Source organism: Ceratotherium simum, chromosome 21 (genome assembly GCF_057802395.1).
Source record: "Ceratotherium simum simum isolate JZ-2026a chromosome 21, ASM5780239v1, whole genome shotgun sequence".
NCBI lineage: Eukaryota > Metazoa > Chordata > Mammalia > Perissodactyla > Rhinocerotidae > Ceratotherium > Ceratotherium simum.
Window position 1 is genome coordinate 49,170,602 of NC_141920.1, and position 27,245 is coordinate 49,197,846.

A 27,245-nucleotide genomic window follows, 5' to 3' on the forward strand; every position below is an offset into this window, starting at 1 on the left:
TATCCTGCTCTCAGTTGGGGCCACTGCCCAGTGACTGACAGCCTCCCAACTCCTCAGCCACATCCCTGGGGGCCCAGCCTGGGCCATGGAAGGACAGGAGCCTGGGAAGCCACAAGGAACAGAGGACAGAGTGACCGGGAACAATGGGGCATGAACAGGGGAGCTTTGTGGTCTGGGTTGCCGCCCGTGCCTGTGGGGCGGGGCTTGTGGGGGGAGTGCAGGGTGGGTGGAGGAAGGCCTCTCCCTACTATGTTTTACCACCTCTGCAGGCAGGGAGTGCCTGGCCACCTGGTGACCAGTCCCAGCTAATAGTTTTCCTTCTCAGGCTTGATTGCGTTGAGAACAGGAAAATGAGTTTCAAAGTCTTGGCTGAGCCACGGGAGCCCCACTGGCCAGTGGGAAATGGAGTTAGAAGCAGGGTCAGCTCGGTGGTCACCGCATGGACACCAGCCTCTCTGAGCCCCAGGCTGCTGACACTTGCCAGGACAGGGGTACAGCCACAGGCCAGCTCAGAAGACAGGAGCTCTTGTCCCAGCTCTGCCAGTTCCTGGTTTGAAGGCCCTCAGTCAGCTCATCTTCAACTTGGGAGAAGAACAGGCCTGCCTATCTGAGAGGGGATTGTTGGGAACCAGCGGAGGGGGCAGAAGTACACATGCTGGGTCAGCTGCAATGCACTTCGTGTTGGGGCGGGCTGATTGTTCCCTGTTTCCACTATGGATCTGTTTGGACACTTACATTTGTGAGTCACTGGTGGAGTCAGGCCAGGGCAACAGCCTTGGGGACAGATGGTAGAGGTGGCAAGATCTGAGTCCTTGCCTCTACTGCCTCCTCCTACTTGCTCGCTGTAGACCACGTACCACCACAGAGTAGAAAAATGTTAGTTCTTTGGTCGCTTTGTTCTTGAGCTGACACAGAGCTTTACTGTTACAACTTCAAAGTAGGCCAGGGACAAAACAGAGTCTGCAGTGCTGCCCAAAGAACAGAGGGCCTGCGGACTGGGCGGTAGGGAGGGCCTGGGCTGGGGGCTCTCCAGCTTTTATCTAGACCCAAGGCCGCATCTGCAACATCCACCCTTTCTTCCATGTGAACAGGAATGTGAATCTGTGGGCCATTCTCTGGAAAGAATCACCAGAGGGCAATGACCTCATCTCCTGACCCACATAGCCCGTCACCTTGGCCACTGCAGGGACAGGCCCCCTGGAGCTTTCCGACATAGCGGGCTCACCCAAAAGTGTGCACACGTGCAGGGGCCCAGCTTGCTCTGCCTCCAGAATCCTGCCTGCCCCTCGCTGACGGGAAGCTAAGGGCCCACACTTGGCCCCTTGTTGCACAGGCAAAGAAGGCCTGTCTGCATTCACTCACTCAGTCTCACCTTGCCGGTGGAAAGAGAGCATGACTATGGGAATGTGCCTACTGCCAAGATGGGGAATTTGACCCGTGGTGGAACTAGCTTCAACTTGCTAAGTGTTACAGCTACACTTAGACAGGCTACCGATCAGAGAATTGTTCAAAAGTCCTGGGGATCGACCATGCTTCCTCCCAACAAAAGGAGATCTGAGATGAAATGAGAGTGATTTCTGCAGGATCTTTCCCAATTCAGCCATCCCTGGAGCAAGACTTAAGGGTATTACTACAAGAAGAATCACCAAATCTGCCTATCCTAGCTGGAATTACAAGTCATGCAAGCCTACGCTCCACAGAGGCAGCTGAGTGCAAGCGAGGATCGATCGGCAACTTTCCCAAACTAGGACAAGAGCCCAGTTGTCCTTACCTGAGGGCTGGTGCCTCACATGAGTCTTGCTGGGCTGGGCACCAAGCTAGCTTCTGCTGCCCTTGCAGCTCAGCCTCTGCCTTGGCAAGTGGCCAGTAAATAATGGATGTCTGAAGGAATGGGTGATGGGACGATTTTCTGTCCCAGGCTCATTTGCTTTTCAAGGGTGTTGTAACATGGCTCCCTGGGGGTGGACTTTGAAACCTCAATTACACAGCCTTTCATAGGAGTCTCTCTTTGGGAAGCAGCTCCACATCTCCGCCTCTGGGCAGGTTCTCAATCACCTCTACCTTCTGTCCATCTTCTCTGATCCTCTTGCCTCCTCTTTCCCTCATAAGAACCTTTATGTGTACGTGGGACCTGCCTGGATAATCCACGATAATGTCTCATTTCAAGATCCTTATAAATTACATTTCTTAATACATGAGTAAAACTAATAGAAAAGGACTATTATGGGGACTTTCTAGTTAACATCGGGATTAAAAGGAAAGAAAATAATCGTGTATGGATTAAAAGTGTATGGATTAATGATCACAAAAATGTGAGTGGATTAAGTTCCCCTACTCTTATTTATTAAGGACCTGAGGTCTAGCAATATAATGTTTACAAGAGATAACTGTAAAACAAAACAACCAAGAAAGATTATGTGTGAATAGATGGATAAAAATAGGTTTCAGGGACTAGAAAGGATGGTGGCCTGGAATGTTTTAGAAAATGTAATGATGCAAGAAAGTGAAAGAAATGGTATCTAGAAGAGAGGAGAAAAAGCAATCTCTTTTAATATAAGAATCCAAGAGAGTCTGGTGAAAAGCACACTCAGTCACTGGACTCCTATGAGTTACCAGCAGGTGTGCCCACCACCTTCCACTCTCTGCAGAAGCCCAGCCTGACCACCATGTTTACAACAGTGCTGGCCGTGCAAGAGGCCTCAGGAAATATCTTTTGAAATATTAAATAAAGCCACTACTTAATGTCATAGGGGTGATTCATTCTGAAGATGTAATAATTCTCAACCCAAATGCACCTAAAATTATATATATGCCTCAAAATAGAGAGAGCAAAAGTTGACAGAACCACCAGGTGGCACCAGTGCATCCCCAGTGATAGTGGGCGTCTTGGCAGACACCTCTCACAGTGAGTGAGAAGCACGCGCCCCTAGCCAGGAAGGCTATAAGGGGAGGCACCCAGGGGAGCCTGCCACCGCTCAGGGCAGGTTTGCGGGATGAGGACCAAGGTCTCTGGAGGCTCTGGCCTGTGACTGGGAATTGACTGTGGGCTCAGGGGAAGCAGATGAGGAGGAGAAAGAGCAAAGGCCAGCCTCTCCACCCTGAGCAAGGGGACAGGAACGTCCAAAGCCTTGGAAGGTACAGGATATGGGAGGGGAGGGAAGGAGCTGCCAGTGGGTTGGTCCTTTGTCCTCTGTTCTCCCCTACAGAGCTCCCGGGCTTCACTGGACCCCTCGCCTAGGCCTCAAAGCCAGCGTCTCGATCCTACTTTCTTCCCATTTGGCTCACACTTTCCTCCCTGTTTGTCATTTTTTCTCTTCTCTCATTTCCTCTCTACATCCCTTTCACCTCCACTCGCCTTCACATGGGAGTGAGATACATGTCACTCATTAAGTCCATGTATAGATCTCCACTTCCTGGTTTTAGGAGTTTAATGAATTATATACACTCCTCATGTATTCTCTCTCTGTCTGTCTCTCTCTCACACACACACACACAAACATGTGCACTATTGACTCAAATAATCCATAATCAATCTATAAGTCAAAATTGAGGTGAGTTTATTATGAGCCAAACCTAAGGACCATATAGCCTGAGAGAGTACCTTGACGAAGCAAGAAGCACTCCAAAGAAGTGGGGTTTACAGAGTGGTTATATACTGTCTTGGAACAAAAATCACACCTCACATATAACAGAAATATCCCTTTCACAACAATCACGTGGTTGCTTTGCTGGCACAGCAGGTCAGTGGTCTCAAGGTGAGCACAGCAGGTTGGTAATTAATCCTTAGTTACTGGGAAGAGATGCTTATCCTTAAAGAATGCTGATACGGGGGGAGGTTACATTCCTATCTTTAAGAGCATCATTCTTGTCTTTGGGACATTGTAAATGTTTAAAGCAGATGTACAATGCATGCTCAACAGGCCATGTCAGGCCTTTCTGGAAAAACAAGGTCAGGCCAAATTAGTTTTAAACCAAATTGCTTCCTCGTATACTCTAATATATCCTATTGCTTGTAACTTATTCATCATTTTCCCCCTTTTGATTGATAATCTTTTGACAGAAAGCATTGGTGATCAAAATATTGTCCCTCAGTGTCAGGGTGGTTGCTGCCTGCCCCAGGTTCATCATGTCCCTTGGTGCTAGGCTTTTATTTTATTGATTTGCCCTGTTATCGACATTGGAGGGAAATAGTTGGATATAATGGACAAGCATAGAGGTATATATATATTAACAGAGGAAGCATTTCATAGGTTTTTCAGTTAGTTTTAGGTTGTTGCACAAACATTGTGCATGTGCTTTTACATGATTCATTATGTTTACATTTTTACAATTACAGGACGGGTACAGTTTACGATGATGATAATTCAATATTTGAAAAGTTTAGTTTTAAAATTAGTTCTTAGGCATAGTCTTTATCAGAAAAGGAAGTTCGTCCAGGGTTGTAAGATTGACCATCTCAAGTCACTGAGCAATCATTACTCTAGCCTGCATGCCAGTCTTACAACACTGAGTAAAGAAAACAGTAATTAGTTTGAATATTATGACTAACACAAGAATTCAAGGAATAACAGAAACAGGAATCGCAATCCATATAAAAAAAGGGAGCCAATCAAACAAATCAAGATGAGACATATATCAATCATGAAGTCCATGTACAGAATCTTTGCTTCTTGTTTTGGGAGTTTAATGAATTATATACACTGCTCATGTATTCTCTGTCTCTGCCCCCCTCTCTCTCTCTGGTTCTCTCTGTCTCTGTCTCTGTCTCTCTCTCTCACACACACACACACACACGCAAATGAACAAACTCTTTTAAAGGATTGGGGGAGATGTGGCTTGTTACATTTTCATGCATGTTGACTGTGATTTTTTGAGAAAATAACATTTGAGCAAGAAATTGGGTATGTACAAAGAGCTATGCAGAGAATGACCTCATTATATTGTTGATAATAATGGCAAATGATGCAAATGACATGTGTTCAGAATAGGGGCTAGACTAAATCAATTACGGGACATTGTTCAGCCATCACAGGTGGAAAGGTCCTGTTAATATCATAGGGGGCAGGGTAGGGGTCAGACAACAGACCAATGAGCAAATAAAGAAGACTATTTCCAGTATTCATAAGTGCTAATAGAATATAAAATGGAGTAGTGAGCAAGTGATTGATTGGCAAGGGGGGTTCAGGTGAGGATTACCTGAGACAGCTGTATCTTGCAGGTACCTGACACTCCACTTGCTCCAAATTCAACTCTTCACATTTCCTGCCCAAACCTGCTTCTCCTGCATTCCCCACCCCAGCACATACCACCACCACCTGCTGCTTACGCCACTTAGTATCTGGGGTCACATTTGACTCTTGACCCCTCTTTCTCCAGGTCTGGTTAGCTCAACTAGCTCATAGCTCCACGCTTGACTTGCTTTCCCCTCGTCTGCTTAGACCCTAGCAGCAGCCACCTTCTCACAACTGCAATACTTCAGTAGCCTTTTTCAACTGTTCCAATAGCCGTACTTCAATCAATCATCTGCCATCATACAGAGAATCACGTTTAAAAAATTAGAAACTTACAATGCCAGTCCTCTAGACGCCCACGTTTAAGCATCTGTTGTTTGGTTTTCAACTTCTTGGATGATCCAATAGGCAAAACATAGTTGTGGGAGGAGGGACAAATTAGGATATGGACAACAGGTGGTGGGCCGTGGAGATGGAGGAGGTGACGGAAAAGGCAGGGCTCCTAACATCCTCATCCTACAGAGAGAAGTCCAACAGAACTCCTGGAAGTTGGTGAATCAGAGGAGGGGTTTGGTTACATTTTGTAAATTTATAAAAGCAAATAGTAGAATATCTATCTATCATCTATCTATCTATTTATCTATCTATCTATCTATCTATCTATCAATCATCTATCTATCCATCCATCCACCTGCCCCTCCCAACAGTGAGAAGAAGGGGGGAGGTAAAGAGCTGGTGTGTGAACTAAATCATCAGCTTTTGTACCAAGGACTCACAATATCTTTTATAAGTCCCGGGGAATGGACCTGAGACATAGAGGGTGGGTGGGCACTTGCTTTTCACCATCTTAAGGTCTTCTCTACATTTAATGTTTACTATGAAACTTGGAAATTTTAATAAAAGTTATTCTATTTATTAAGAGATAGAGCATTACAGAAATAACTAACTTAGAAAATGACATTCCTGTGTAATTCCATCCGTCAGACACAAGCCTGTGAATGGTTCAAAATCTCCAAATTTCCTTTTATTTGAGATTCACAACAATTATCTTTATTCTTGACAAATCCAGATCTTTCTCTGCTTAGTGGTTTACAACTTGCTTGTAACATTTACACAGAGCAGATGTCTTTCCTTGTCAGTGCATACACATATTTTGGTTAATTTTTTAGATCTCATTGCATGGATAGTACATATTTTATTTAATAGTCAACTATTGATACATATTTGGGCTGTTTCCCTCATTTCCTTTTTTTTTTTTTCTTTTACTATTAGAAACTGTGTTGCAGTGAATAATTTTTCAGTCAGTTTTGTGCACGTGGCAAATATTTCTGTGGGATAAAAGGCTAGATGTGGAACACTGTGTTGAGGAACATGTAACTTTTAATGTTTCACAGAGACTGCTAAATTGCCGTTAACAAGGACTGTTAGAGTCCCCCTCTGCCAATGCGGATGAAGGCACCTTATCAACTGGGCATTGTCTTGTTGTTTAATTTTTTTTCCAATGTGTAGGAGAATAGTGACATTTCATTGTTGGGCTAATTTGAATTTTTATTGTTGAGGAGGTTAAGCATATTTTCACATATGTATTAGAGACATTTATATTTCTTTTTCTGTGATTTGTGTGTTTATGAATTTTCTCCAAGTTTCCTATTGGATTTTTGTCTTTAAAAAAATTTACTTGTGGGAGCACTTTGATATTATGGAAATTAAAATTTTCTGTATCACACTTGTCAAATTCTTACTGCTTGTCTCATGTCATACCCACTAGGATGGCTATAATCAAAAAGACAGATAATAACCAGTGTTGGTGAGGATGTAGAGAAATTGAAACCCTCGTACACTGCTGGTGGGAATGTAAAATGGTGCAGCCACTTTGGAAAACCCATCTACTAGTTCCTCAAAAAGTTAAACATAGGGGCTGGCCCGGTGGCACAAGAGGTTAAGTGCGCGTGCTCCGCTGCAGCGGCCCGGGGTTCGCCGGTTCGGATCCCGGGCGTGCACCGACGCACTGCTTGTCAGGCCATGCCGTGGCAGCGTCCCATCTAAAGTAGAGGAAGATGGGCACGGATGTTAGCTCAGGGCCGGTCTTCCTCAGCAAAAAAAAAGGGGAGGATTGGCATCAGATGTCAGCTCGGGGCTGATCTTCCTCACAAAAAAAAAAAAAAAAAGTTAAACATAGAGTTACCATGTAACCCAGTAATTCCACTCTCAGGTATATATCCAAGAGAAATAAAAACATGTCCACACAAAAGCTTGAACACGAATGATCATAGCAGTATTAGTCAGAATAGCCAAAAGTGGAAACAACCCAAATGTCCACTAATTGATGAATGGATAAATGAGACATGGTATACATGTACAATGGAATATTATTCAATAATAAAAAGAAATGAAGTAGCAATACATGCAATAATACGATGAACCTTGAAAACATGCTACATGAAAGAAGCCAGAACCAAAGATCATATATAGCATGATTCCATTTATATAAAACGTCCAGCATAGGTAAATCTATACAGAAGGAAAGTAGATTAGTGGTTGCCTAGGGCTGGAAGGGGGCAGGGAGATTGGAGGGTGATGGCTAAGGAGTGCTGGGTTTCTTTTTGGGGTAATGAAAGTATTCTAAAGTTGATTGTGGTTTTGGGTGTAAAACTCTGTGAATATACAAAAGCCATTGAACTATACACTCAGATGGGTGAATTGTATGGTATGAGAATTATATATCAATAAAGCTGTTTAAAGAACCAACCTACCCATGAGCAGTAAGCTCAGTTGCGTCCCAGCTGCTCTCTGACCACACCCCATGAGACACCTTGAGTGAGAAGCACCTTGCTGTGCCCTTCGTGAAATCTCCATTCCCGCAATCATGAGCAAAATGAAATGCTTCTTATGCGTCAATAGTATCTGGAACAATCAGTATCTGTAGTTGCTGAAGACCTAACATTAGATAAGGCATGCTTGGTGGGGAGAGTGTTGGTAGGGGGAGGAGTGGGGCCTTGCTGAGAGGACATGGAGGGCTCTCCCATCCTCACTCCATCAGTGGAGGCCTGAGGACAGCCCTGGACTCAGCCCTGATGGAGCCGTTTCCCCTTTATTTATTTATTTATTTATTTTTATTTAGTGTGTGTGCATGTGAGGAAGATCAGCCCTGAGCTAACATCCACGCCGATCCTCCTCTTTTTGGTGAGGAAGACTTGCCCTGGGCTGACACCTGTGCCCGTCTTCCTCCACTTTATACGGGACACCGCCACAGCATGGCCTGACAAGCGGTGTGTCGGTACACGCCTGGGATCCGATCCTGGGCCGCCAGCAGCAGAGCGCGCGCACTTAACCGCTATGCCACGGGGCCAGCCCCCTGTTTCCCCTTTAGACCTGCGATCCACACCCATCACAGCATTCAGCAAGCCCTCCCCCGTGTCCCTTTTACTTTCACCAGCACCACCCTCCTCAAGAGAAGATGTGGGCTTCTGGTCCAGACCTGTGAATTCACAGGGACGGATATGGGTGTCTCTCTGCTCTGTGTTGTGCAACTTCCCCTGGACGCCAGATGCCAGGTAGAAGGTGGATCAGTGGGGGCAGTTGGAGAGAGGCCTCACCACAGGTCAACAGTCTTCAAACAATTGAAGCGTGGCCAAGAAGGGAAATGGATTCCTTTTGGGTATATTGTCTGCTCGAATTTTTGGCTCACTTTGAGCCAAGACGATGGAGGAAATTATCTTTGTCTTTTGGATTTTAAAGAGCTTTTTCCATAAAAGGGAATTTAGCCTTTTGCCAGGTATCTTCCAAATAACTTATCCTGTGTTCCCATTCATCTCTTGACTTTGTGTGCGTACGCTATGCTATACAAAATGTGTGTCGAAATTTATTATTCTTTTCCATTTTGGTGTCTGTGTTCTATATATGTTTAGAAAGGGCCCCTCAGTTCAAGCACACAATTTTGTCTCCAACATTTGAACAGTTAGTCAGGTGACTCTCAGGTCTTGTAGGCCCGAGAGTCTGACTTTCTGTTTGGAATTTTATTGTACAGATCTCAGGTATGATCCTCTTTGTGCTGATCTGTATTTTATCCTGGAAAGAGAAATATTAATTTCCAAACTTATGAGTTCTTGGGAGCTCCCTTACTGTTACCATGCCAGGCTCTAAACACAGAGTAGATGGAACTCTCCTCAATGGAGCCTGGCTTGGGACCTGAGAAGCCCAAATAGGAGGGAAAGCTCCAGCAACTGGGAGGTAAGCAGAATCAGAAACGCTTCCCTGGGACAAGGTTATAGATGGGGAAGACACGGCCAACAGGCCGGTAGGGATCTGTTCATTTCTTCACCCCCCAGAAGTATATTATGCCAGCACAGCTGTTGCCAGCTGACGCCTTCTCCTTGGTGTTTCCAGCAGCAGCTCCCGCCAGCTGCAGGCCCCCAGCTCCCAGCCCAGGCACCACCGACAGCCTCCCCTCCCCGAGGGCCTTTCAGTCCCGGATTCCCTGAGCTTGGCTGTCTGGTGCCTCATCCTGCCTCAAGACCATGCAGTCACACAGCAGGGCCCTGATGGAAAGGTCTGTGGAGGTGCTTCCACTTCCGACGGTTCGGTCCAAAGCCCAGACACCTAGGAAGTGAGGAGTGTGGAACAGGAGCGCAGCTGGGGCTCTTCTGGGAGACTGTGGACCTCTGAGGGCTGAGGGAGCCTGTCAGAGGTGCCGCCCCCGTGAGCAGCGTCAGAGCGGATGGGCTTACCTCACAAAGGGGCCATAGATGTGACCACCTGGCAGGGAGAGCAGCCAGAGGGCAGAAGCACCCCTGAGCTCAGGCCCCACTGACACCCCGGCCAGGCGCAGGGCAGGCACTGCGAGTGCTGGGGACAGAGAGTGGCCCACGGGCGGAGCTGGTTAGAGCTCAGTCTCAGGAAGGAGAGAGCTCCACCTGAGAGCCAGGACAGCCAGCTTAAGGCTCAGCCAGGGGAACTGGTGAAGAGCTTGGTTCTCAGGTGGGTCTGGGGTGTAGCTGTGCTAGGTGGAAAATGGCCATGTGCCAGGGTGGCCTCCAAGTGTTCCCTGGGCAACTTAGTCCAGACAGCACAGAGCAGAGAGGCTCACTGGCCAAAGCTGTCTGCTCGAATCCCACGTGTACCAGATCAGTGTGAAGCGTCGCGTGAGAAGCTAGGTAACGAGAAGGAGCAGGTTGACATGCTCGAGATATGGGGCAAGCGGGGTGGAGGTGGACCCCGGGCCTGTGACGTTCTCTGCTCCTAGAAGCCTCTGTGCCTATGCGGGTTACGAGGCCCAAGGTGGGGATTTGAGCAAAGTGGTCCAAAAGGTGAGTAAAACACACTGGCCCGTGTGCCTGGCACAGCTGGGTGTGCTGATCAGCCCCCCGCCGGCCGTGGGCTTGGTTTGCGTTTCCTGGGGGAGGACACACTGTGCCAGAACGGTGTCGCGGCGGGCGGCTGCGCTCGGACCTCAGGGGCGTCCTGTGCCGCGTGTGTCTTGTGCATGTCTAGTGCCCCAGGAAGATCAGGTGCCTCAGCTTTGCCGTCACCTTCTATGTTCATCTTGGACATGCTGTACTCACCACTTACCTGGAACGAACACAACTCAGGGACTCTGCCTTTGTCTCGCAAGCTGTTTGCTTCTCATTGTCTACACCTAACACATTCACCTCTGTGCCTGGTCTCATGATTGCATCCTGCTTTATCTTCTGTGGTGGCGTGGCAGCTCCTCGAAAGCAAGTGCACGTCATGAGCTGTGATCTACGCGTGCGCATCTCTGAGGCTGAGGTGGCTCTGAAGGCACACGTCAGGGCAGGCCACGAGGCGAAGCTCCCACGCTTCATCAAGTGGCCTGAGGCGTCTACTTGACCTCCGTGTGAGTCCCATTTTCCTCTGTGTGAGAGGAGTGACTCGTGCGGCCCCACATGCGGTCCTGGTTACAGGGCCCGGCAAGGCTCAGTGATACTCAGTAAACAGATCCCAGTGCCATTACTGAGTCTGAGTAGAAAGGGGGAGATGCAGGGCACAGTTTCGGGGCCGGTACAAAGCTTAGCTCAGGGTTTCATACTGGAAAGGAAACAAATAGGATGAGTTTTGAGACCCGAGTTCTCCCCGTGGTGGCGTGTCTGCTGTCTGTGCCTGTCTGTGCGCACAGACCTGATACAATAGGCACCTTCACGGGGTACACAGGGGCCTCGAGGACAAGGAGATGGGGCCCCTTGGCAGGGAAGAAATGGAGTGTGTGTGTGTGCGTGCGTGTGCACCTTCCACTTGCAAGTGCACCAAGGTACGCATCCTTCCAGAAAGGAAGCAGCCAAGATGTGAAATGGACTGAGTTGTGACTGCAGAGTTCTTGTGCAGCTTCTTTTTGGGGAAGGAGAGCAAGAAGCCCATAAAAGACGATGTTAACAGAAGTTTTCTCCTTTTCACCCACAGCAGTGCCAGGAGGACTGGGTGCAGAGGCAGTGGGTGAGCCTGGCCCATACCCCACCCCGGCTGTGGCAGGACAGGAGGAACTCTGCCTGTGCCCCCCTGGCTGAGACGCCATGGCTAGACTCTGCCCGAGCCTGCTGCTCCTGGTGGCCGCCATGGCCCTCGTGTCCAGAGGCGTCCACGCCTGGGGCTCGCCGAAGGTGGTGAGGGAATTCCAAGACATCCCGGAAACCTACGTGTACGTGCAGCAGGCGCTGTGGTTCGCCATGAAGGAGTACAACAAGGCCAGCAGAGACAAGTACGCCTTCAAGGTGGTGAAGGTCCTGAAATCCCAGGAGCAGGTCAGTGAGCGCTCGCCCCTTGCTCGTCCTCTCCATGTCCGCGGTCCTGTTACGCCTGTTGTCCATGGGTGGCTACTGAGACCCAAGTGTGGAAAGCAGCTGAGAGATGCCTTTAGCCAAAATGTACTAATTTTATTTTAGTGGTTTTTGGAGAAAAATTAATTACACTTCATCCTTTATCATTCTGGGATGAAACATAACATGTCCATTAAAATAGCTTAAAATTGGTCATAATCACATCAGAAAGCATAAGTAAGAGCCCAGAAGGGGTCAAGCTCCAAGGGGCCAAGTTTAGGACAATTTGAGCTGATATCATCAAAATGAGCCGTGACAGGGATGGATTATAACACACAAACGAGAGAGAATGGCCAGTCCAGCCTTCACTGAAAAAGGAACCAGAGCGGAAGGGAAGGCTCTTCTTTACAGAAAAATGCCTACCTATGGATGTAAAAGAATACGTAACTAGAAAATCACCTTTTCAACCCCATGGTAAAACTAATTCAGGTACAGATCATCAATGAATCCTATAACCACTGGCTAAGAGAGTGCTGGGGAAAAAATTGTTCAGAAATTACTTATTAAGTAATTACAATGGGGAAAATATACTCTTAAAATCAAGAAATCTAGTGAATGCTTTGTTCACCAAATGCTTGTCACCAATAAATTGGTAATAATTTGTTGTCAATAAATAATTGCTAGTAATTGTCAATAAATTGACACCATGTGCTGCTAATGTGGTGTCACTGGAAGGACACAACATCACCCGTGTATGGTATTCTTGCCTAAATGCTCACCCTGAAGGTAATCCCGAGGAACAATCAGACAGATCCACGTTATGGGGCATTTTATAAGACCACTCAAAAATATCAATGTCACCCTAGACGGGAAAAAGCAGGAAAATGTTCTCAATTAGAGGAGACAAGAAACACAATAAATGCGATGTGTGGTCCTGTATTATCTCTTAGACTTAAAAAAACTATAAAGGATGTTATTAGGGCAATTGGAGGGATTTGAATATGGACTATATCATAGACAACCAGTGTCATATTTCCTGAGCAAGATGATTGTACTGTGCTTATATAGGAGCCTGAGATAGGAAGTAGCAGGGTGCATCGAGGAACAGGAGTTAGGCCAATCTGGCTGGAGTTTGAGGAAGGAAAGGGAGGGGCAGAAGGTGAACGGGGGCTGCCCTGCCCTGTATGTGGGTGATGTTGGCGCGACATGCAGTGCAGGGTCTCGTCTTCTGCTCCTTTTCCTCCTTCACTAGCTCCATCTCTCTCCACCATCTTCCCTTTACCCTTTGCTGTCCATCCCTCCAGGTTACCAGACAACCTGCCCTAGTTTCCTGATATCTTATTTGGTCAGGAGAGAAGGTTCATCCGGTGGCTTTAACCCCCATGAGGCCGGGACATCTGGCTCCTCAGCCACCTTCCACACACCGGGACGAGGGCTCCCTCTGGCTCTTTTGTGTGGTCCTGGTTATGCTGTTTGCGTTTCTCAGGTAGGGACACCCGGGGCCTGGATGTGTGTCACCAATGGGTGGCCAAATTAAAACCTCATGAATATCGACTGCCTCAGGCTCTTATTTGTATTCAGTGCCTGTCCTTAGTGAAGTTCGCATGTTTTCCAGAACTGTTCTGCTTTCTTGGACTTCTCTTTACCTAGGCTTCCCAACTCATACAAATAGAAACAGATGGCTCTGCTTCATAGGTAGGTATTTAATAATAACACAGACCAAATACTCATGTATCTTAAAAATTATATATCATTTTCTATTATGTGCTAGATTTTTTTTCATGAATGTATATTCTATTTCTCAGTTCACTGTAAGCTCTTGAATGCAGGTAAGAATTCAAAAAAATTAGGTAGAAACAGGTTTAAAAAGAGGCTAGAACAGAGGTAATTAAAATTCTCTGACATTTCAGCTACATACCCATGGAAAACATATTGAAGACAGAGTTAAGAAAAAATGCACCTTCCCAAACAAAAATAACTCAAGACAAAACAAAAGCAAAAAGAAAAATGCTTGGTGACAATTCGGATTAAACAATAACATCCACACAGGCCCTATATAAAGAAAACGGTGTATCTTATTGGATGATTTAAGTTAAAAGTGCAAAGATCTGTATCACGAGTTGGCCAATTACAGCCCGAGGCCAAGTCTGACCTGCTGCCTATTTTCATGTGCCTCATGAACTGAGTGATTATAAGAAATAACAAGAATATTTTGTGACCTTTGAAAATTACATAAAATTCAAATTTCAGTTATGTAAATAGAGCACTGCCATGTGCTTTGTTTGAGTGTTGTCTGGGGCTGCTTTTGCACTGCAATGACGGGATGATGCGGTCTGCATAAGCCTAAGATATTGACTCTCTGGCCCTTAAAGAAAGTTTGCAGCCGCCTGCTGTAGTTCATAGTTGACTGAAGTTCTGCCGCAGATTTCGTGCAACATGAATGCTGGTAAGAGTGAGCACTGGCAGTAGCCTGGAGCCACGGCTGACACTTATATAGAGTTTACTTTGTGCCAAATTCAGTTGCTTTTCATATGCTTACCAATTCAGGTCTCACAACTCGTCAAGTAGGAAATATTTTCTTCCACTTTACAGAGGAGGAAACAGGTACAGAGAGGTTTAGTAACTTTTCCAAGTTCACAGAGCTACTAAGTAGAAGAGCCAAGATTTAAACCCAGGCTGGCTGCTCTTAGTGCATGCTGCTGCCTCTGCATGATGGAGGGGAAGGGGTGGGACAGTGAAGCCAAAGGGGAGGGTGGGGTGTCACAGAAGGTCAGGACAGTCAGAGGGGCCTGTCTGTGAAAGGAGGGAGGGGCTGCCTTAGCAGCCAAGACCCCCGTCTGCCTCCTCTTCCTGGGCAGTAGGGGGTCAAGTTAGGGCTGGCGGCCGTTGGTGGCTGTTGAGTATGATTTAGAGCAGTCTGTTTGTGTGGTAATTGTAACTTGGAACAATTACTCAAACATAAAGCTGTGGTCCTCGGCTGGGATTTCGCTTGGCAGGGGATTTTTGGCGATACCTGGAGGCATTTTTGGTCATCACAACTGAAGGCGCTGCTCCTGACGTCTAGGAGCAGAGGCCAGGGATGCTGCTAAACCCTCTGCAGTGCACAGGACGGCCCCCATGCAAAGAATGATCCAGCCCCAATGTCAATGGTGCCGAGGTTGAGAAACTTGTATCCAGTCATAAAAAAGTACTAGGAGGGCCGGCCCCATGGCTTAGCGGTTAAGTGCCCGCCCTCTGCTGCTGGCGGCCTGGGTTCGGACCCCGGGCGTGCACAGAAGCACCGCTTCTCCGGCCACACTGAGGCCGCATCCCACATACAGCAACTAGAAGGATGAGCAGCTGTGACATACAACTATCTACTGGGGCTTTGGGGAAAATAAATAAATAAAAAAATAAAAAAGAATTTGTACTTAAAAAAAAAAAAAGTAGTAGGAGCATGTTTGGAAGTTGCTGAGTTAAAAAAATGAAAGTGAACACTCGTTTTCTTGCATTTCCAATCTGACCCATCTTGAGGGCACCACCAAAAGCAGTTTGCTCTGTCCTTCTAGACGTTTTCTATACACTTATATGCATACCTGAAAATTTTAGAAGTATATTTTATATTCATTAAATCATCCTTAGAATTCTGCCTTCCACACCCATTTTGTTCAATGCCCAAGCAACTTTTCTAGAATTTCCAAAATGTTTTACTGTATTTTCTGAATTATCACTTATTCTTCTGGGGTCAGTTGTTGTGTTGAACTTGGTCAATCTCTTTAATATATTTTTTCCCCTAAGCCTTGTAAACCTTGTTTTCTTGTTGTTCATTTTTTAATAATAAAAGTCTACTTTTTCTGTCATGCATCTCCATGTCCCCACCAGGCCCTCCTTGAATAAAGGGCTGATGGTGGGGTCTGCACAGGTGAGGAACATGCCTGGAAATGAGGGATTTTGGAGGGTGTATCACATGGAATAAGGTGTGGATTACTAAAAGTGCCAAAGCGTGGAAGGCTTTAGAGAGAAGCTGTGCACTCTAAGCAGATTTCAGTTCTGGGCTGTCTTTCTTCCTTCAGTATCTATTGTCTAGGTATGAAGATCCTACTACGTCTGCTGTTTATTTCCCAAGCTTCAAAAAGCAAACTATTAGCTTTCCCAGGAAAACATTCTTTGGGGAATAGTTTTCTCACTTTATCTTGGAGACAGTTGTCATTACTTTAAAATTAATACCGTGATGAGAGAGAGACAGAGAAACAGAGACAGAGAGAAAGATATCAAGGTAACACCCAAGCCCCAAAACTTCTGGCAAGAAAACTATAGGAGACGAGCTCATTGACCCTAAGCAGTGAGTAACATGTTTATTTATCAGAAATGACAATTGATACCATGTATTCTTTTATGATATCTAATTTTTAAATTACTAATTGACAGATCACAGAGAGTTTGGACTACTTTCTTGAAGTCAAAATTGCCCGAACAATGTGCAAAAAAATTGCAGGACAAAATGAAAACTGCTTATTACAACAGGATCCCCAAATGCAAAAGGTATGTGGCTGATGTGGGGAGTGAGGGCCTGGTTGGGTTTGTGCACTAGACAGGGAAAGCTGATAGGACCAGCCTTGCTTTGATTTTCAAGTTTCCTCTTTGATTTTCATGTCCTCTTTATATTCTGATAATATGCAGGACTGAAGATGGCCAGGTTCTAGACCCAGAGCATTGTTTTTATTGTCTATTGCTGATACCACCTTCCCCCTACCCCCGCCATCAGACACACACACACACACACACACACACTCACACACACACACACTCACACTTAGTGGCTTAAAGCAGCACCAATTTACTATTTCTCACTATTCTGCAATCTGGGCTGGGTTCTGCTAGATAACTATTCTGCCCCCTGTGGTGTGTGCTGGGGCAGGAATGTTCCAGATGGCGGCTCTATTAACGTGTCTGGTGTCTCAGCTGTGATGGCTGACACAGCTGGGGGTTGGCTAGGCATCTTTCTCACTCTGCTCGGGGACTCTCCATGGGGCAAACTTGGAAGGTGACCAGTCTTCCTGGCTAGTCAAGGACTAAGAGGTTTCCTGGAATGTGGGACTTTCCAAGCTTAACCAGGGAAATCCCAGGAAAACTGGGATGAACTGGTCATCCTACACTTGAGCTTCCTTACAACATGGTGGTCCCAAGGGAGTCATACTTGTAAGAGGAGGAAGCAGAAGCTGCCACCAGTCTTTCTTAGACCTTGGCTTGGAAGTCCCAGAATATCCCTTTTGCTACATTTTTCTGGCCAAAGCAGGTCACAAGGCCATCCCAGTTTCAAGGGGTGGGCGTAGACTCCCCTTTCCATGGGCAGAGCATCGTGCATGTACTGGCAGGAAATGAACTGATGGCAGCCATCTTGGTGGACTTTTTATACCAGGCACCATCTACTGGAGGCTGCTCACCCAGGAGAAAGCATGGCATGACTGACTCTGCAGGCTTGTGATTGCTTTGCAGCCAGCAATGCCAGAAGAAACTTTTCTTGGCTGATTCAAATAGTCCAGCTGCTGTGTGGAAGGCCTGGGAGGCTTTGAGATAGTCCCAAGACTCCTAGCCCAATGGCCCCATATGCCCATTATAGTCTCATATGTTCAATTTTCTGCTTTTTCATGTCATCGGTGAGGGACAGTCCCAGCTGAGTCTGGGTGTGGCCAGGCCTCAGGCCCAGATAGGTACTGTCACAAAGGGGTCTCTCAGCCTTAACAGAAATTTCCTACTCTCATCATATTGGATTAACATGAATATTTTGGATTTAAATTTAATCTTCTTAAGTGTATATAAATATTTTCCAAAAATATATCCTCATAAAAATGTAAGTAATAAGGATCTCATAATTCTATCCCCTTCCTAGGAATTTGGGATCATTTGTGTGGATATCCTCAAGATAATTTTACTATAAATTCATATAAATAGCCTTTATTCTATTTCCTTTTTTGTTTTTTAACAACTGCTGTTTCAAATTTTCTTGTTGATCTTTTCATAGAAGTTATTTCCAAGTTTTCTTTTTCATAAACAAAGCTGTATATACATATATATGTACATATCTTGTGTATTTTTTTGGCTATTTGGTATATTCCTAGAGCTGGCACAAGCCATGGGTAAGCATAATTAATGACAGATTAGTGGTTGCCAAAAATTGCCTAGAAATACTCAAATAAAAATTATCTTCATATTCTTATCATAGTAGGCACCACAGCAGGACACCAAAATGTAAGTGGACAGCTATATCTAGAGAGTGGACTCTTGTTTTAAATTACTAGAAATCATTTTCAATTAATTAATATTTCAAAAATTCAGGTAGACACTAAGAATGATGTACCAAATACTCATGTACCTGCCACGTAGATTTTATAATGGTTATCAATTTATCACATTAATTTTAATTACTCATTTTAACAAGTAAAATGTTACACATCCATTCCACTTCCTCCTCGAAGATAACCACTCTCCTAAAATTGGTGAATAGTGTTACTCCCCATTTTTTAAAACTTTTATCTACATATGTAGAGTTTTGTGTGTTTTTCAAAATTTACACAAATTTTGGAACTTTCTTGTTTTTTTTTTTTGTTCAACAATATGTTTTGAGATTTGTTCATATTGGTACAATCTTCTATTACTTATTTATGCCAAATGATTTCCTGGCCAGTTGAAGTATATAGAAATTGGCTAAAAATTGTTTTTATTAATGTATATTAAGCTCTTATATGACTATATTTCATTGCATTTAACATTTCCCTATTTTTGACAATTATGGTTGTTTTAAATTTTCACTTTTAACAACAATGCTGCAGTGCAAGTCCTGACACGTGCTGACTGAGCAGGGGCGGGAATCTCCCCAGGGGTGATTGGTAGCTGTCGTATTGTGGAGCGTGTGCAACTTCGATTTTAGTGTGGTAGCCACAAGTGACGCACGGCTTCAACCGTACTCTCCAAAGTGGTTGAACCAGCATACCTTCCATCAGTGGTGTGTGCAGTTGTTCATTTCCCCTCAACCTTGCCAGTACTTGTGGTTATGAGTCTTAAATTTTTCTAATCTGATGTGTGTGAAATGTGTGAAAAATGTCATTATTTCACTTTTCATCTCCCTGATTTCTAGTAAGGTTGAGACCATTCCTAGTGGTCATTCAGGTTTTCACTTCTAGGACTTGCTTTTTAATATCTTTTTTTCTGGAGCAATCAGAGGGACCCTGTCAGGTGTCTCAGGTGGAAGAATACAGCCAATCCATTGTAATCCCCTGACCTCACTCTCTTTAGGCCTCCCACTTTCCTGCCTCTATCTCCCCTTGGCCGAACCCAACTAGAAGCCAGAGGGTGCTCATTGATGCAGTCTATAGAGGTCAGAGGGCAAGGGTGCCCATTGGCACAGCCCACAGGGGTCAGAAGGTAAAGATGCCCATTGGCACAGTCCATAGAGGTCATTGGTCTTCCAAGACATGCCGGGTACAAACAAGCGGAGTGGAGATCTGGAGGGACAAAGGGAGAAAATCCAGGAAAGGGGCAGGAGTGGAGACAGCAAGATCAGTTTGAGTCTATGAGGAGCCTATTGGAATAGCTCAGATGAGAGATGATGTTGGTTAGGGTGGTGGATGTGCTCAGTTCTGGATGTCTGTGAAAGGCTTGGTCAGAATTTGCTGATGGATTGGCTATGGAGTGTGAGAGGAGGAAAGTCAAGGATGATTTTAAGTTTTGTGGAGTTGGGAAGCAGTTGGCTCTCTTGGTTTCCTTTTGTGCTCTCTTCCTCTATATGGAGTATGGCATTCCATAGACTTCCATTACCTTGCTCATGTCCACTTATCATGTGAGAGTCCTCCCTGTCTCTGCCCTTGCGTGGGGTCTTTTCCTGTTTCAAAGAGCTCCTGTAGATTTGAGCTTGCCTCTTTTCTTGAGCTATTTATTGAGATTTAGAAAGAAAAAAAGGGTAATATCTGAGCTCCTTGGAAAATAAATTCTAAAACTTGATGTTATTTTAAATAGGTATTGGCCTGATTCATTTAATGTAGAAAATTTGGAAATATTCAAAAGTATTTAGTAGCTTAAATCCATTATAAATACCATTATGTAAAGTTTACCACTGTCAGTATATTGTTATATATCCTAGTTTTTTCTATATTTTATATTTGTATTTTTGTGTAGTTAGGATCATACTGTACACTGTTCCATAATCTAGATTTTCATTTAATAATAAACTCTAAGGATTTCTAAAATAGTACAATTATTTGAGAGCACCATATCATGAAACTATTTGATTTCTTTTAATGGTGTTTCCACATTTTATTTAGCCAATCCCTGAGAATTAGGTTTTCTCTAATTTTTAGCTATTATAAACAATGTTTTAATGAATATTTTTCTTCATTTCTATTCGTGTGTGTATCTGATTATTGTTTCCTTGTAGGCAAAGTTCCCAGAAGTTGAATTACTTGTCCAATATTTTTTCATCTTTTCAAGATTTTTAATATACATTGCTAAAGTGTCCTCTAGGATTGACCCTGATAATTAGGTTTTCAATTCCTGTTTCTTGATTGTTTCCTGTCTACCTTGGCTGATCCAGAAGTTAAGCAATGAGTTAACTCTCTGATAAGTCTACTCTCTCTTCTCCCCACCACTGCCCCGAACCAGCTCACCCCATCCTGGACTCCCCTCTGGCCTGCCTGGACACCCCTCTGTCCTGGACATCCCTCGAGCCTGGCCTCAGTCCTTCAATGGCCTGTCTGGGTTACGAGTAGCTTGATCCTATTCTCTCCCTGAATCTGATCACTCAGTCTTTGTATCTTATACAACTTAGTTCTATTTGACGCTGCCATTCACATTTCCATTGAGATAATGGAAGTATTCCTACTTTACATTTTTATTCTAACTGAATACAGATTTTAGGAGAGAAAGGAGGGGACACTGTGAATTCATCCCACACTGTGAGCCTCAAGCTCCACTCATTCTGTAGACTCTGGGAAGAGTCTCCTCCCAGCTCCCCAGCTGCAAGCTTTTCTTCATGGTCTCTGGCCAGACTTTGACCCTCCTCCCCAAAGCGTGCAGGACGCTGAACTCTTCTTGTTATGTTGTGTCCTCCAAGAAGGACCCACTGGGTCCTCCATGCAGCCTGGGGTCTCTGTGGGCTGCAGGGAAGTCGGCATGGCTGAATGAGGGCCAGCGCTAGAGAGAAGGATTTCTGGATGATGACCAGTTCCTGGGCTCTGGCCCTTGCTCTCCTGGAGCTAATGGAGCCGTGTCCATGATGGCTTCCAATCACAGGGAGGTGAATTGACAGGGGTCTATCCTGGTGAGTGAGGCTGGCTCCTCTGCCAGCAGGTCCCAGGTCAGCAGCTCCGGGGACTGTGGGGGCATGGGTGGCTCAGACCACCTCTTACCCCTTCTGAAGCCAAATCCTAGCACCTGGAAATAGGAACTTCTGTTTTGTTGATTTTTGTTGTTTTTCATTTTTCTCTCTTACAGCTAATTTTTTTTTTTTGGTCTCTTTTAGATGTTTCTTTGTACCTTTATTGTTGCATCGAAACCCTGGAAATTTGAACTCACTATGCTGAAGAAACAATGCAAAGATGCCTAATTATCTTCTAGCACATTCTGCCACTCACACGTCAATTTTAAAGAAGCAAAGACACTTGAAAAACATTTAAATGACACAGCTGATCCATTGACCTCATTTTTGTGGCCTTTTTGCTTTTTTGTGTGTCCTTCGGGGGCTGATGCTGAGAATGTGATGCCTTTTTATAGTGCTGGGCAGACTCTTCCAGTAGCTAAGTCAGCTACTAGCAGGGGCAATCTGCTCCTAACATATGAAAGAGAATGTGAACCTGCTCCCATATTTCATCAAACTCTGAGCACAAATTACTTTTCACTGACAGCTCTTTCTAGAGAACTAAGCAGACGACCCAGCCCTCAACTGCTTCAAGCTGGTGGGTAGTTTTTGCAACATTCTGAGGGTCAGGCTGCCTTGAGTGTCCATCTGTGGATTTCCCCCGAAATCTCCCTGCCCAGGACTCCTGGGAAGACCCAACCCAATGGCTTAGAAACTGTTTTAAACTCCAGATCCATCAGGAATCACTTGGAGCTGGGTCATTTGGAGATTTGTGTTGTACTTTTGCTTTTGAATTGAGGCAGAAAAAATGCAATAGTGATGGAGCGTGGAGAATAGGCTGCATTTGTGTGTGTGTGTGTGTGTGTGTGTGTGTGCGCATGCACATGGGCACAGTAGGATGTACTGGTTATCTAATGCTACATGACTAACCACCCTGCCCTTAGTGGCTTAAGCAGTTTATTTATGTTTCTCATGCTGTCTGTGGGTCAGGGATCTGGGCGTGGCTTGGCTGGGAGGCTCAGGTGTCATTTCTCATGGGTTATGCTCAGACATTGACTGCACTGCTCTCATCTGAAGGGTAGTTTGACTCTGGGAAATCCACTTCCTAGGCACTCACACTCATGGCTATAGGTGGTTGTTGGCTGTTGATGGGAGGTCTCTGTTCTCCTCCATGTGGGCCTCTCCACAGGGCTGCTGTGTCCTTGGTGTGGTGGCTGGCTTCCTCCAGACAGAGTGTTCTGAGAGAACAACATGAAAGGCACAATGCCCTTTGTGAGCTAGCTTCAGATGTCACACACCATCACCTCTTCCTGTGTTATTGGTCACCCAGATTAGCTCTGCTTTGGTGTTGGAGGAACTGCTACAAGGCTGTGAAGACCAGGAGATGAGGATGAGCGGAGGCCATCTTGGAGGCTGGCTACCACAGTGTGTGGGTGTGGGGAGGGCTGAGTTGATGAAGGGGGTTAACATGACCAGAAAGAGCCACTTTCTGAGACCTGGATGTGAAAACTACAGCACTGGTGTGCAGATCAAGGCCATGCAGGGAAATGTCAACAATAACACAGGAGCAGGTCCTAACTGAGACATGTGAGAGATGGGGAAGTACAGAGGCCACCTGGCTGACAGGCAGACCCTCCCTGAGAGTTCTTCTCTGGCAGGGCCTACTGGGAGGAGCCCTCAGCCAATGGCAGAAGTTGGAGGATGAATAGCTCAGCTTTCTGAGCCCCTGGGAGATCACAGTGAGGTGCGTTCTCCCCAGTCTCTGAGATGTGCCCAGCGAGATGGAGCCCTCGGTGCCCCCATTGTTAGTCTGGCCACCATTATATGCTGCTTCCCCTTCCCACTTTTCCCCTGCCCTTCTGGTGTTTTCTGGGATCACTTCCAAATAAACCACTTGCACTTGGATTTTTGTCTCAAGGTCACCTTCCTGAGGAAACAACCTCATACTGGAGGCCAGGTCCACTGTGAGGGGCAGGCTGGGGCCACCCCGGGGGCTTGCCTGGGTAAGGTCAGGCGGCAGGGCACACTTCCTCCACTCTTCTCTCCCCGCAGCCAGCAGCTGTGTCCTGGGGAAGGCATGCCCTGGCCTCTCTCTGCTCTATGTGCTCACAGAGTCCTGGGGACACGGGCAGGACAGTTCTTGTCATGTTGCTTCCCCCCTACACCCCCGGGAGTGCAGCCCCTGCAGCCTGCACCTCTCCACCCACCTCTGCCCTTCAGCCCTGGCTACTGCGGTTGTGCAGCCTGTGCTGCCGGGGCACTGGCTCTCCTCCTCCAGAGCTGCAGCTGGCCCACGCCCCGGGCCCACGAGCAGCCCTTGGAGAAGGGCTTCCTCCTCAGGGTCCTGACGGTGTGGCTGCACCTGGAGGGACTGGGGGTGTTCAGACAGATGAGCTGGTTGTTTCCATCTTACCCATAATACCCGTTGCAAGCATTGGGGGCCAACTAGACTTTCCTGCCCACATCCAAGGTCAGCCCATTAGTATTAACAGTGCACTGGATCAAGTTCAACTCTTCAAAACTGCCTGGGCCCTTCTGAGGCCTGAGTCAGTCAGGATGAACAATCAGGGTCAAGACAGTGCTATTGACTAATGAGGTTTTTGAGTTTTTATTTGCCCACAGTTGGCGAATTTTATGGGAGCATGGAGGGAACTGAAATGTGTGGGCATCTGGACTCTGAGACACCTTTGGTGTTGGCTCATTCTCTTCCAATGTTCGAAGGCTCATTAAATTGAAGCCTATAGCCTTGGCCATCTGGTGGCCAGCAGCCCATGAGAAGTTTCATCCTGCCCCCAACCCTCCTCTGCAGAGACATGCTGCTTAGATGACACAGGGATGACAGAAGTGTTGGCTTTGCCACCAAGACTTCTTTTTCCCCCTTAGGTCATGAAGAATTTTGAAAAAAAAAAGGAGGAGTCAAAAATGCACCTTGTGAGCAGGGCATGTTCCTTTCCCAGGCTAGCCTGGGGCCAGGGAGAAACCAGAGTCCAAATCCCGTGGGAGGTACTGGGACCCGAGGGGCGTCGGAGCATTAGGAACTGAAATGGAGATTTGGAATGTGGGGGAGTCGTGCTGAGGAACACCAGGGCAAGGACCACAGACAGCTGGGGTGTGTCCCTGTGTACATCCCCTGACAGACCTTCTCCTCCACCCCAGGCCCCAGCTCCCTCTGTCTCCTTCCTCTGGCCCTCATGAGAGAGGCCTGGGCGTCTGCAAAGGCCTCTCAAAGTTCTCCACTTTCTTGTTACTTTGTGTTCAGTCCTATATTTATTGAGCCGCAGGGCTGGGCCCTGACCCTGACACCCTGGGAAAGCTGAGGAGAGTGTCCACTGTGCCCTTGGCAGATGGGGAAGTGGCCAGAGAGCAGAACACGGGATATGTACACAGAGCATTTGATAAATGAAGCAGCTATTTCTTCCTCTGCCCCACTTGATTGCAGCTGCAGGCCTTGATGACCTGGTGACTGAGGCTGACAGGTGAGCAGCTGGGAGGACGCAGAGTCACAATGAGGCTCACATTTCTGGAGACAGGGAGCTCGTGAAACTGAGCCGCAGGCTGAGCCCCTCTCCTTTCCTGGGGTTTGGGGCCCAGTGATGCCTCTGCCTGCGTGTTCACAGCCACCTCCTGCTTCTGCCTTTGGCAGAGTGATACCAGGGACACCTCAGGGCCACACTGAATTTCCAGAAACTCACTTCCCTGATACTTCAATGCACAGATTCCATAAGAGGAGAAGTGGCCTGGATCACCCCAGAGCCTGGCAGAGATGGGTAGCGCAGGGGAGGATGGGTCTTCCCATGGGAACAGGTCCCTCAACCCTATACCTGTTCTTCACAAGACTGAGCACCTGGCATAAGTCCTCACCCTCACGGAGCTGGAGAGACAGTGGGGAGCGGGACAAATCCCCATGTCCTGTAGATGCCCTCTGGAAGGGAAGAACCACAGACAAAGCCCACATGTGGGATCTGAGTGAGGCAGGAATCAGTGTGTCCCTGCCAGGGGCCATGCCTTGATACCTCTGTCATGGGCTCCGTCCCCAGCCCCAAGAGGTGGGGTGTGCTCGCAAAGGGTCCAGGGCCAGGTCTTCCCTGGTGGGCTGACCATACAGGAGACCCTCTCCTGGGAGCTGCCTAAATATGACGCCTGAGTGGAGTGAGTGGGGTTGACTCCTAGGAAAACAGGAGAAGGAATCACAGTGGGTAAATGGCGCCCTCTAAGCTTCCTTCTGTTGAATGAACCATGTCTCTGGAAAGACCAGGGGTGGGGGAAGACAGGAGGGTGGTGGGAGGGTCTTCCAGAAAGATCTATTCAAATCTGGGACCAGGCAGGCAGGGCCCTAGGACAACAACACAGCTGTGCTCACGCTGAGCGATGCTCGGCCAGCAGAGAGGATGCCCACAGCGGGCTCTCCCCTCGGCGTTGCCTGGAGTCACACGTTCCTGGGAAGCCCATCCAGGTCTGTATGGAGGACGCGTCCAGAAGATGTCTAACACCACATGTCTGGTCTGATTCCCCCAGGGAGACCCTGCAACGCAGGTGTGGGTAGAGGTGGTTTGTTTGGGAGATGATGGCAGGACACACAGTGGGAAAGGGAGGCAGAGAAGGCAGAAAGTCAATGTGGCGTTATAACGGGTTACCCTGCGGCCACGGGTTTTCTCCTGCTGGGAAGTGTGAGAACCACGTGGAACTTGCCTCTGACTGGCCTTCTTAGGTCTGGGACGCTGGGCAGTCGCCCAACCCCTGCCGCCCTCCGCAGGGATGGAGTGTTGTCCTCAGGCTTTACCCCTCCCTCTGCAGATGGACCCTGCTCTGCTGATGGAGCTCCATTTGCACAGAGAAAACCCTGAGAAGAGCTGGGGGAGATGGGGATCTTGCGGTGGAGCAGTCTCTGCTGGTCCTGGGTCCCCCTGCTGCAGGGGCACTAAAGGGGCGCCTAATGGGGGAGGGGTCAATGAGGGAACCAGGACCAAATCCTGTCCCTGCCTATGTGTGTAAATAAAGTCTTGTTGGAACACTACCACTCCTGTTTGTGTTCATACTGTCTATGGGGCTTTCCAGACACAAGGCAACACTGGGGAGTTGAGACGGAGACCACATGGCCCACAAAGGCCAAAGAGTTACCCTCCACCTCTTTAGAAAAGAAGTTGCTGAATCCCGTTCTAGGAGATTTGAGCAGTCTCAATAGCATCTGCACAACAACACCTCACAAATGTAATTGCCCATGAATCCCCTGGGAGTGTGTGAAAATTTGCAGTCCCTTGTCCAAAGGTCAGGCGGCCCCAAGACTGTACAATTCCAAGAGGCTCCAGGAGATGCTGCTGCTGCTGCCGGGGGCTGGACCACTCTTTGAATGGAGGCTACAAGTTCCTCCTACATCTTCCCACCTGTCGTGGACCAGAGAATGTGTGTGAGCATGTCCCCAAGACAGGGGCCACATATGTCCTGAGGGGCCTGAGGCCCTGTTTGGGTCCATCCTGAACTTTGGGTTCCCTGCCAGGCCATGCTCATTGCACCTCTAGGGTTGTAGGTCATCCCTCATGAGCCCTGAGACAGCAGCTCAGAAGCACCTGTGCTTCCAGGTTGTGCCACCTGGAGCTAGCCCAGGAGGTCTGAGAAGGAAACAGGACCCACTCGCCCTGGGCCCACCAGGCTGCCCTGCTGGGAGAACTCCATCAACTGCCTGGCTCCCTCCCTGGAGAAGATGCTACACTAAGCCTCTTGAAATGCTGATGTTTAATGATCTACTCTACATGATGAAAATGGACAAAGAGGAGTTTCCACATTGCTGGGATGTGAGACCCTAGACACCTGAAAATAAAGAGAACAGAACCCAGTCTGCTCAACCACTGAAGGGCCATCTACTGGGAATCGCTGGCATCCAGAAGGAGGACAACCCTAGGACGGGAGAGGGTGTGGTCTCAC

At 47.0% G+C, this 27,245-nt stretch overlaps 1 protein-coding gene across 1 annotated transcript; it reads left to right on the forward strand.

Annotated features, from left to right (window-relative positions):
- Positions 1-11,651: 11,651 nt before the first annotated feature.
- On the forward strand, positions 11,652-21,704 carry LOC101396508 (cystatin-13-like). The gene is made up of 3 exons (XM_004441933.3): positions 11,652-11,983; positions 16,406-16,519; positions 21,492-21,704. The coding sequence occupies exons 1-3, from the start codon at positions 11,756-11,758 to the stop codon at positions 21,573-21,575; spliced, it is 426 nt and encodes a 141-aa protein (XP_004441990.3). The 5' UTR covers positions 11,652-11,755; the 3' UTR covers positions 21,576-21,704.
- The last annotated feature ends 5,541 nt before the right edge of the window (positions 21,705-27,245 follow it).

Coding starts and splice junctions, on each gene's coding strand:
- LOC101396508 (XM_004441933.3), top strand. CDS start 11,756: ATGGCTAGACTCTGCCCGAGCCTGCTGCTCCTGGTGGCCGCCATGGCC. Junction 11,984..16,405: donor TCCTGAAATCCCAGGAGCAG/GTCAGTGAGCGC, acceptor ACTAATTGACAG/ATCACAGAGAGTTTGGACTA. Junction 16,520..21,491: donor AGGATCCCCAAATGCAAAAG/GTATGTGGCTGA, acceptor GGTCTCTTTTAG/ATGTTTCTTTGTACCTTTAT.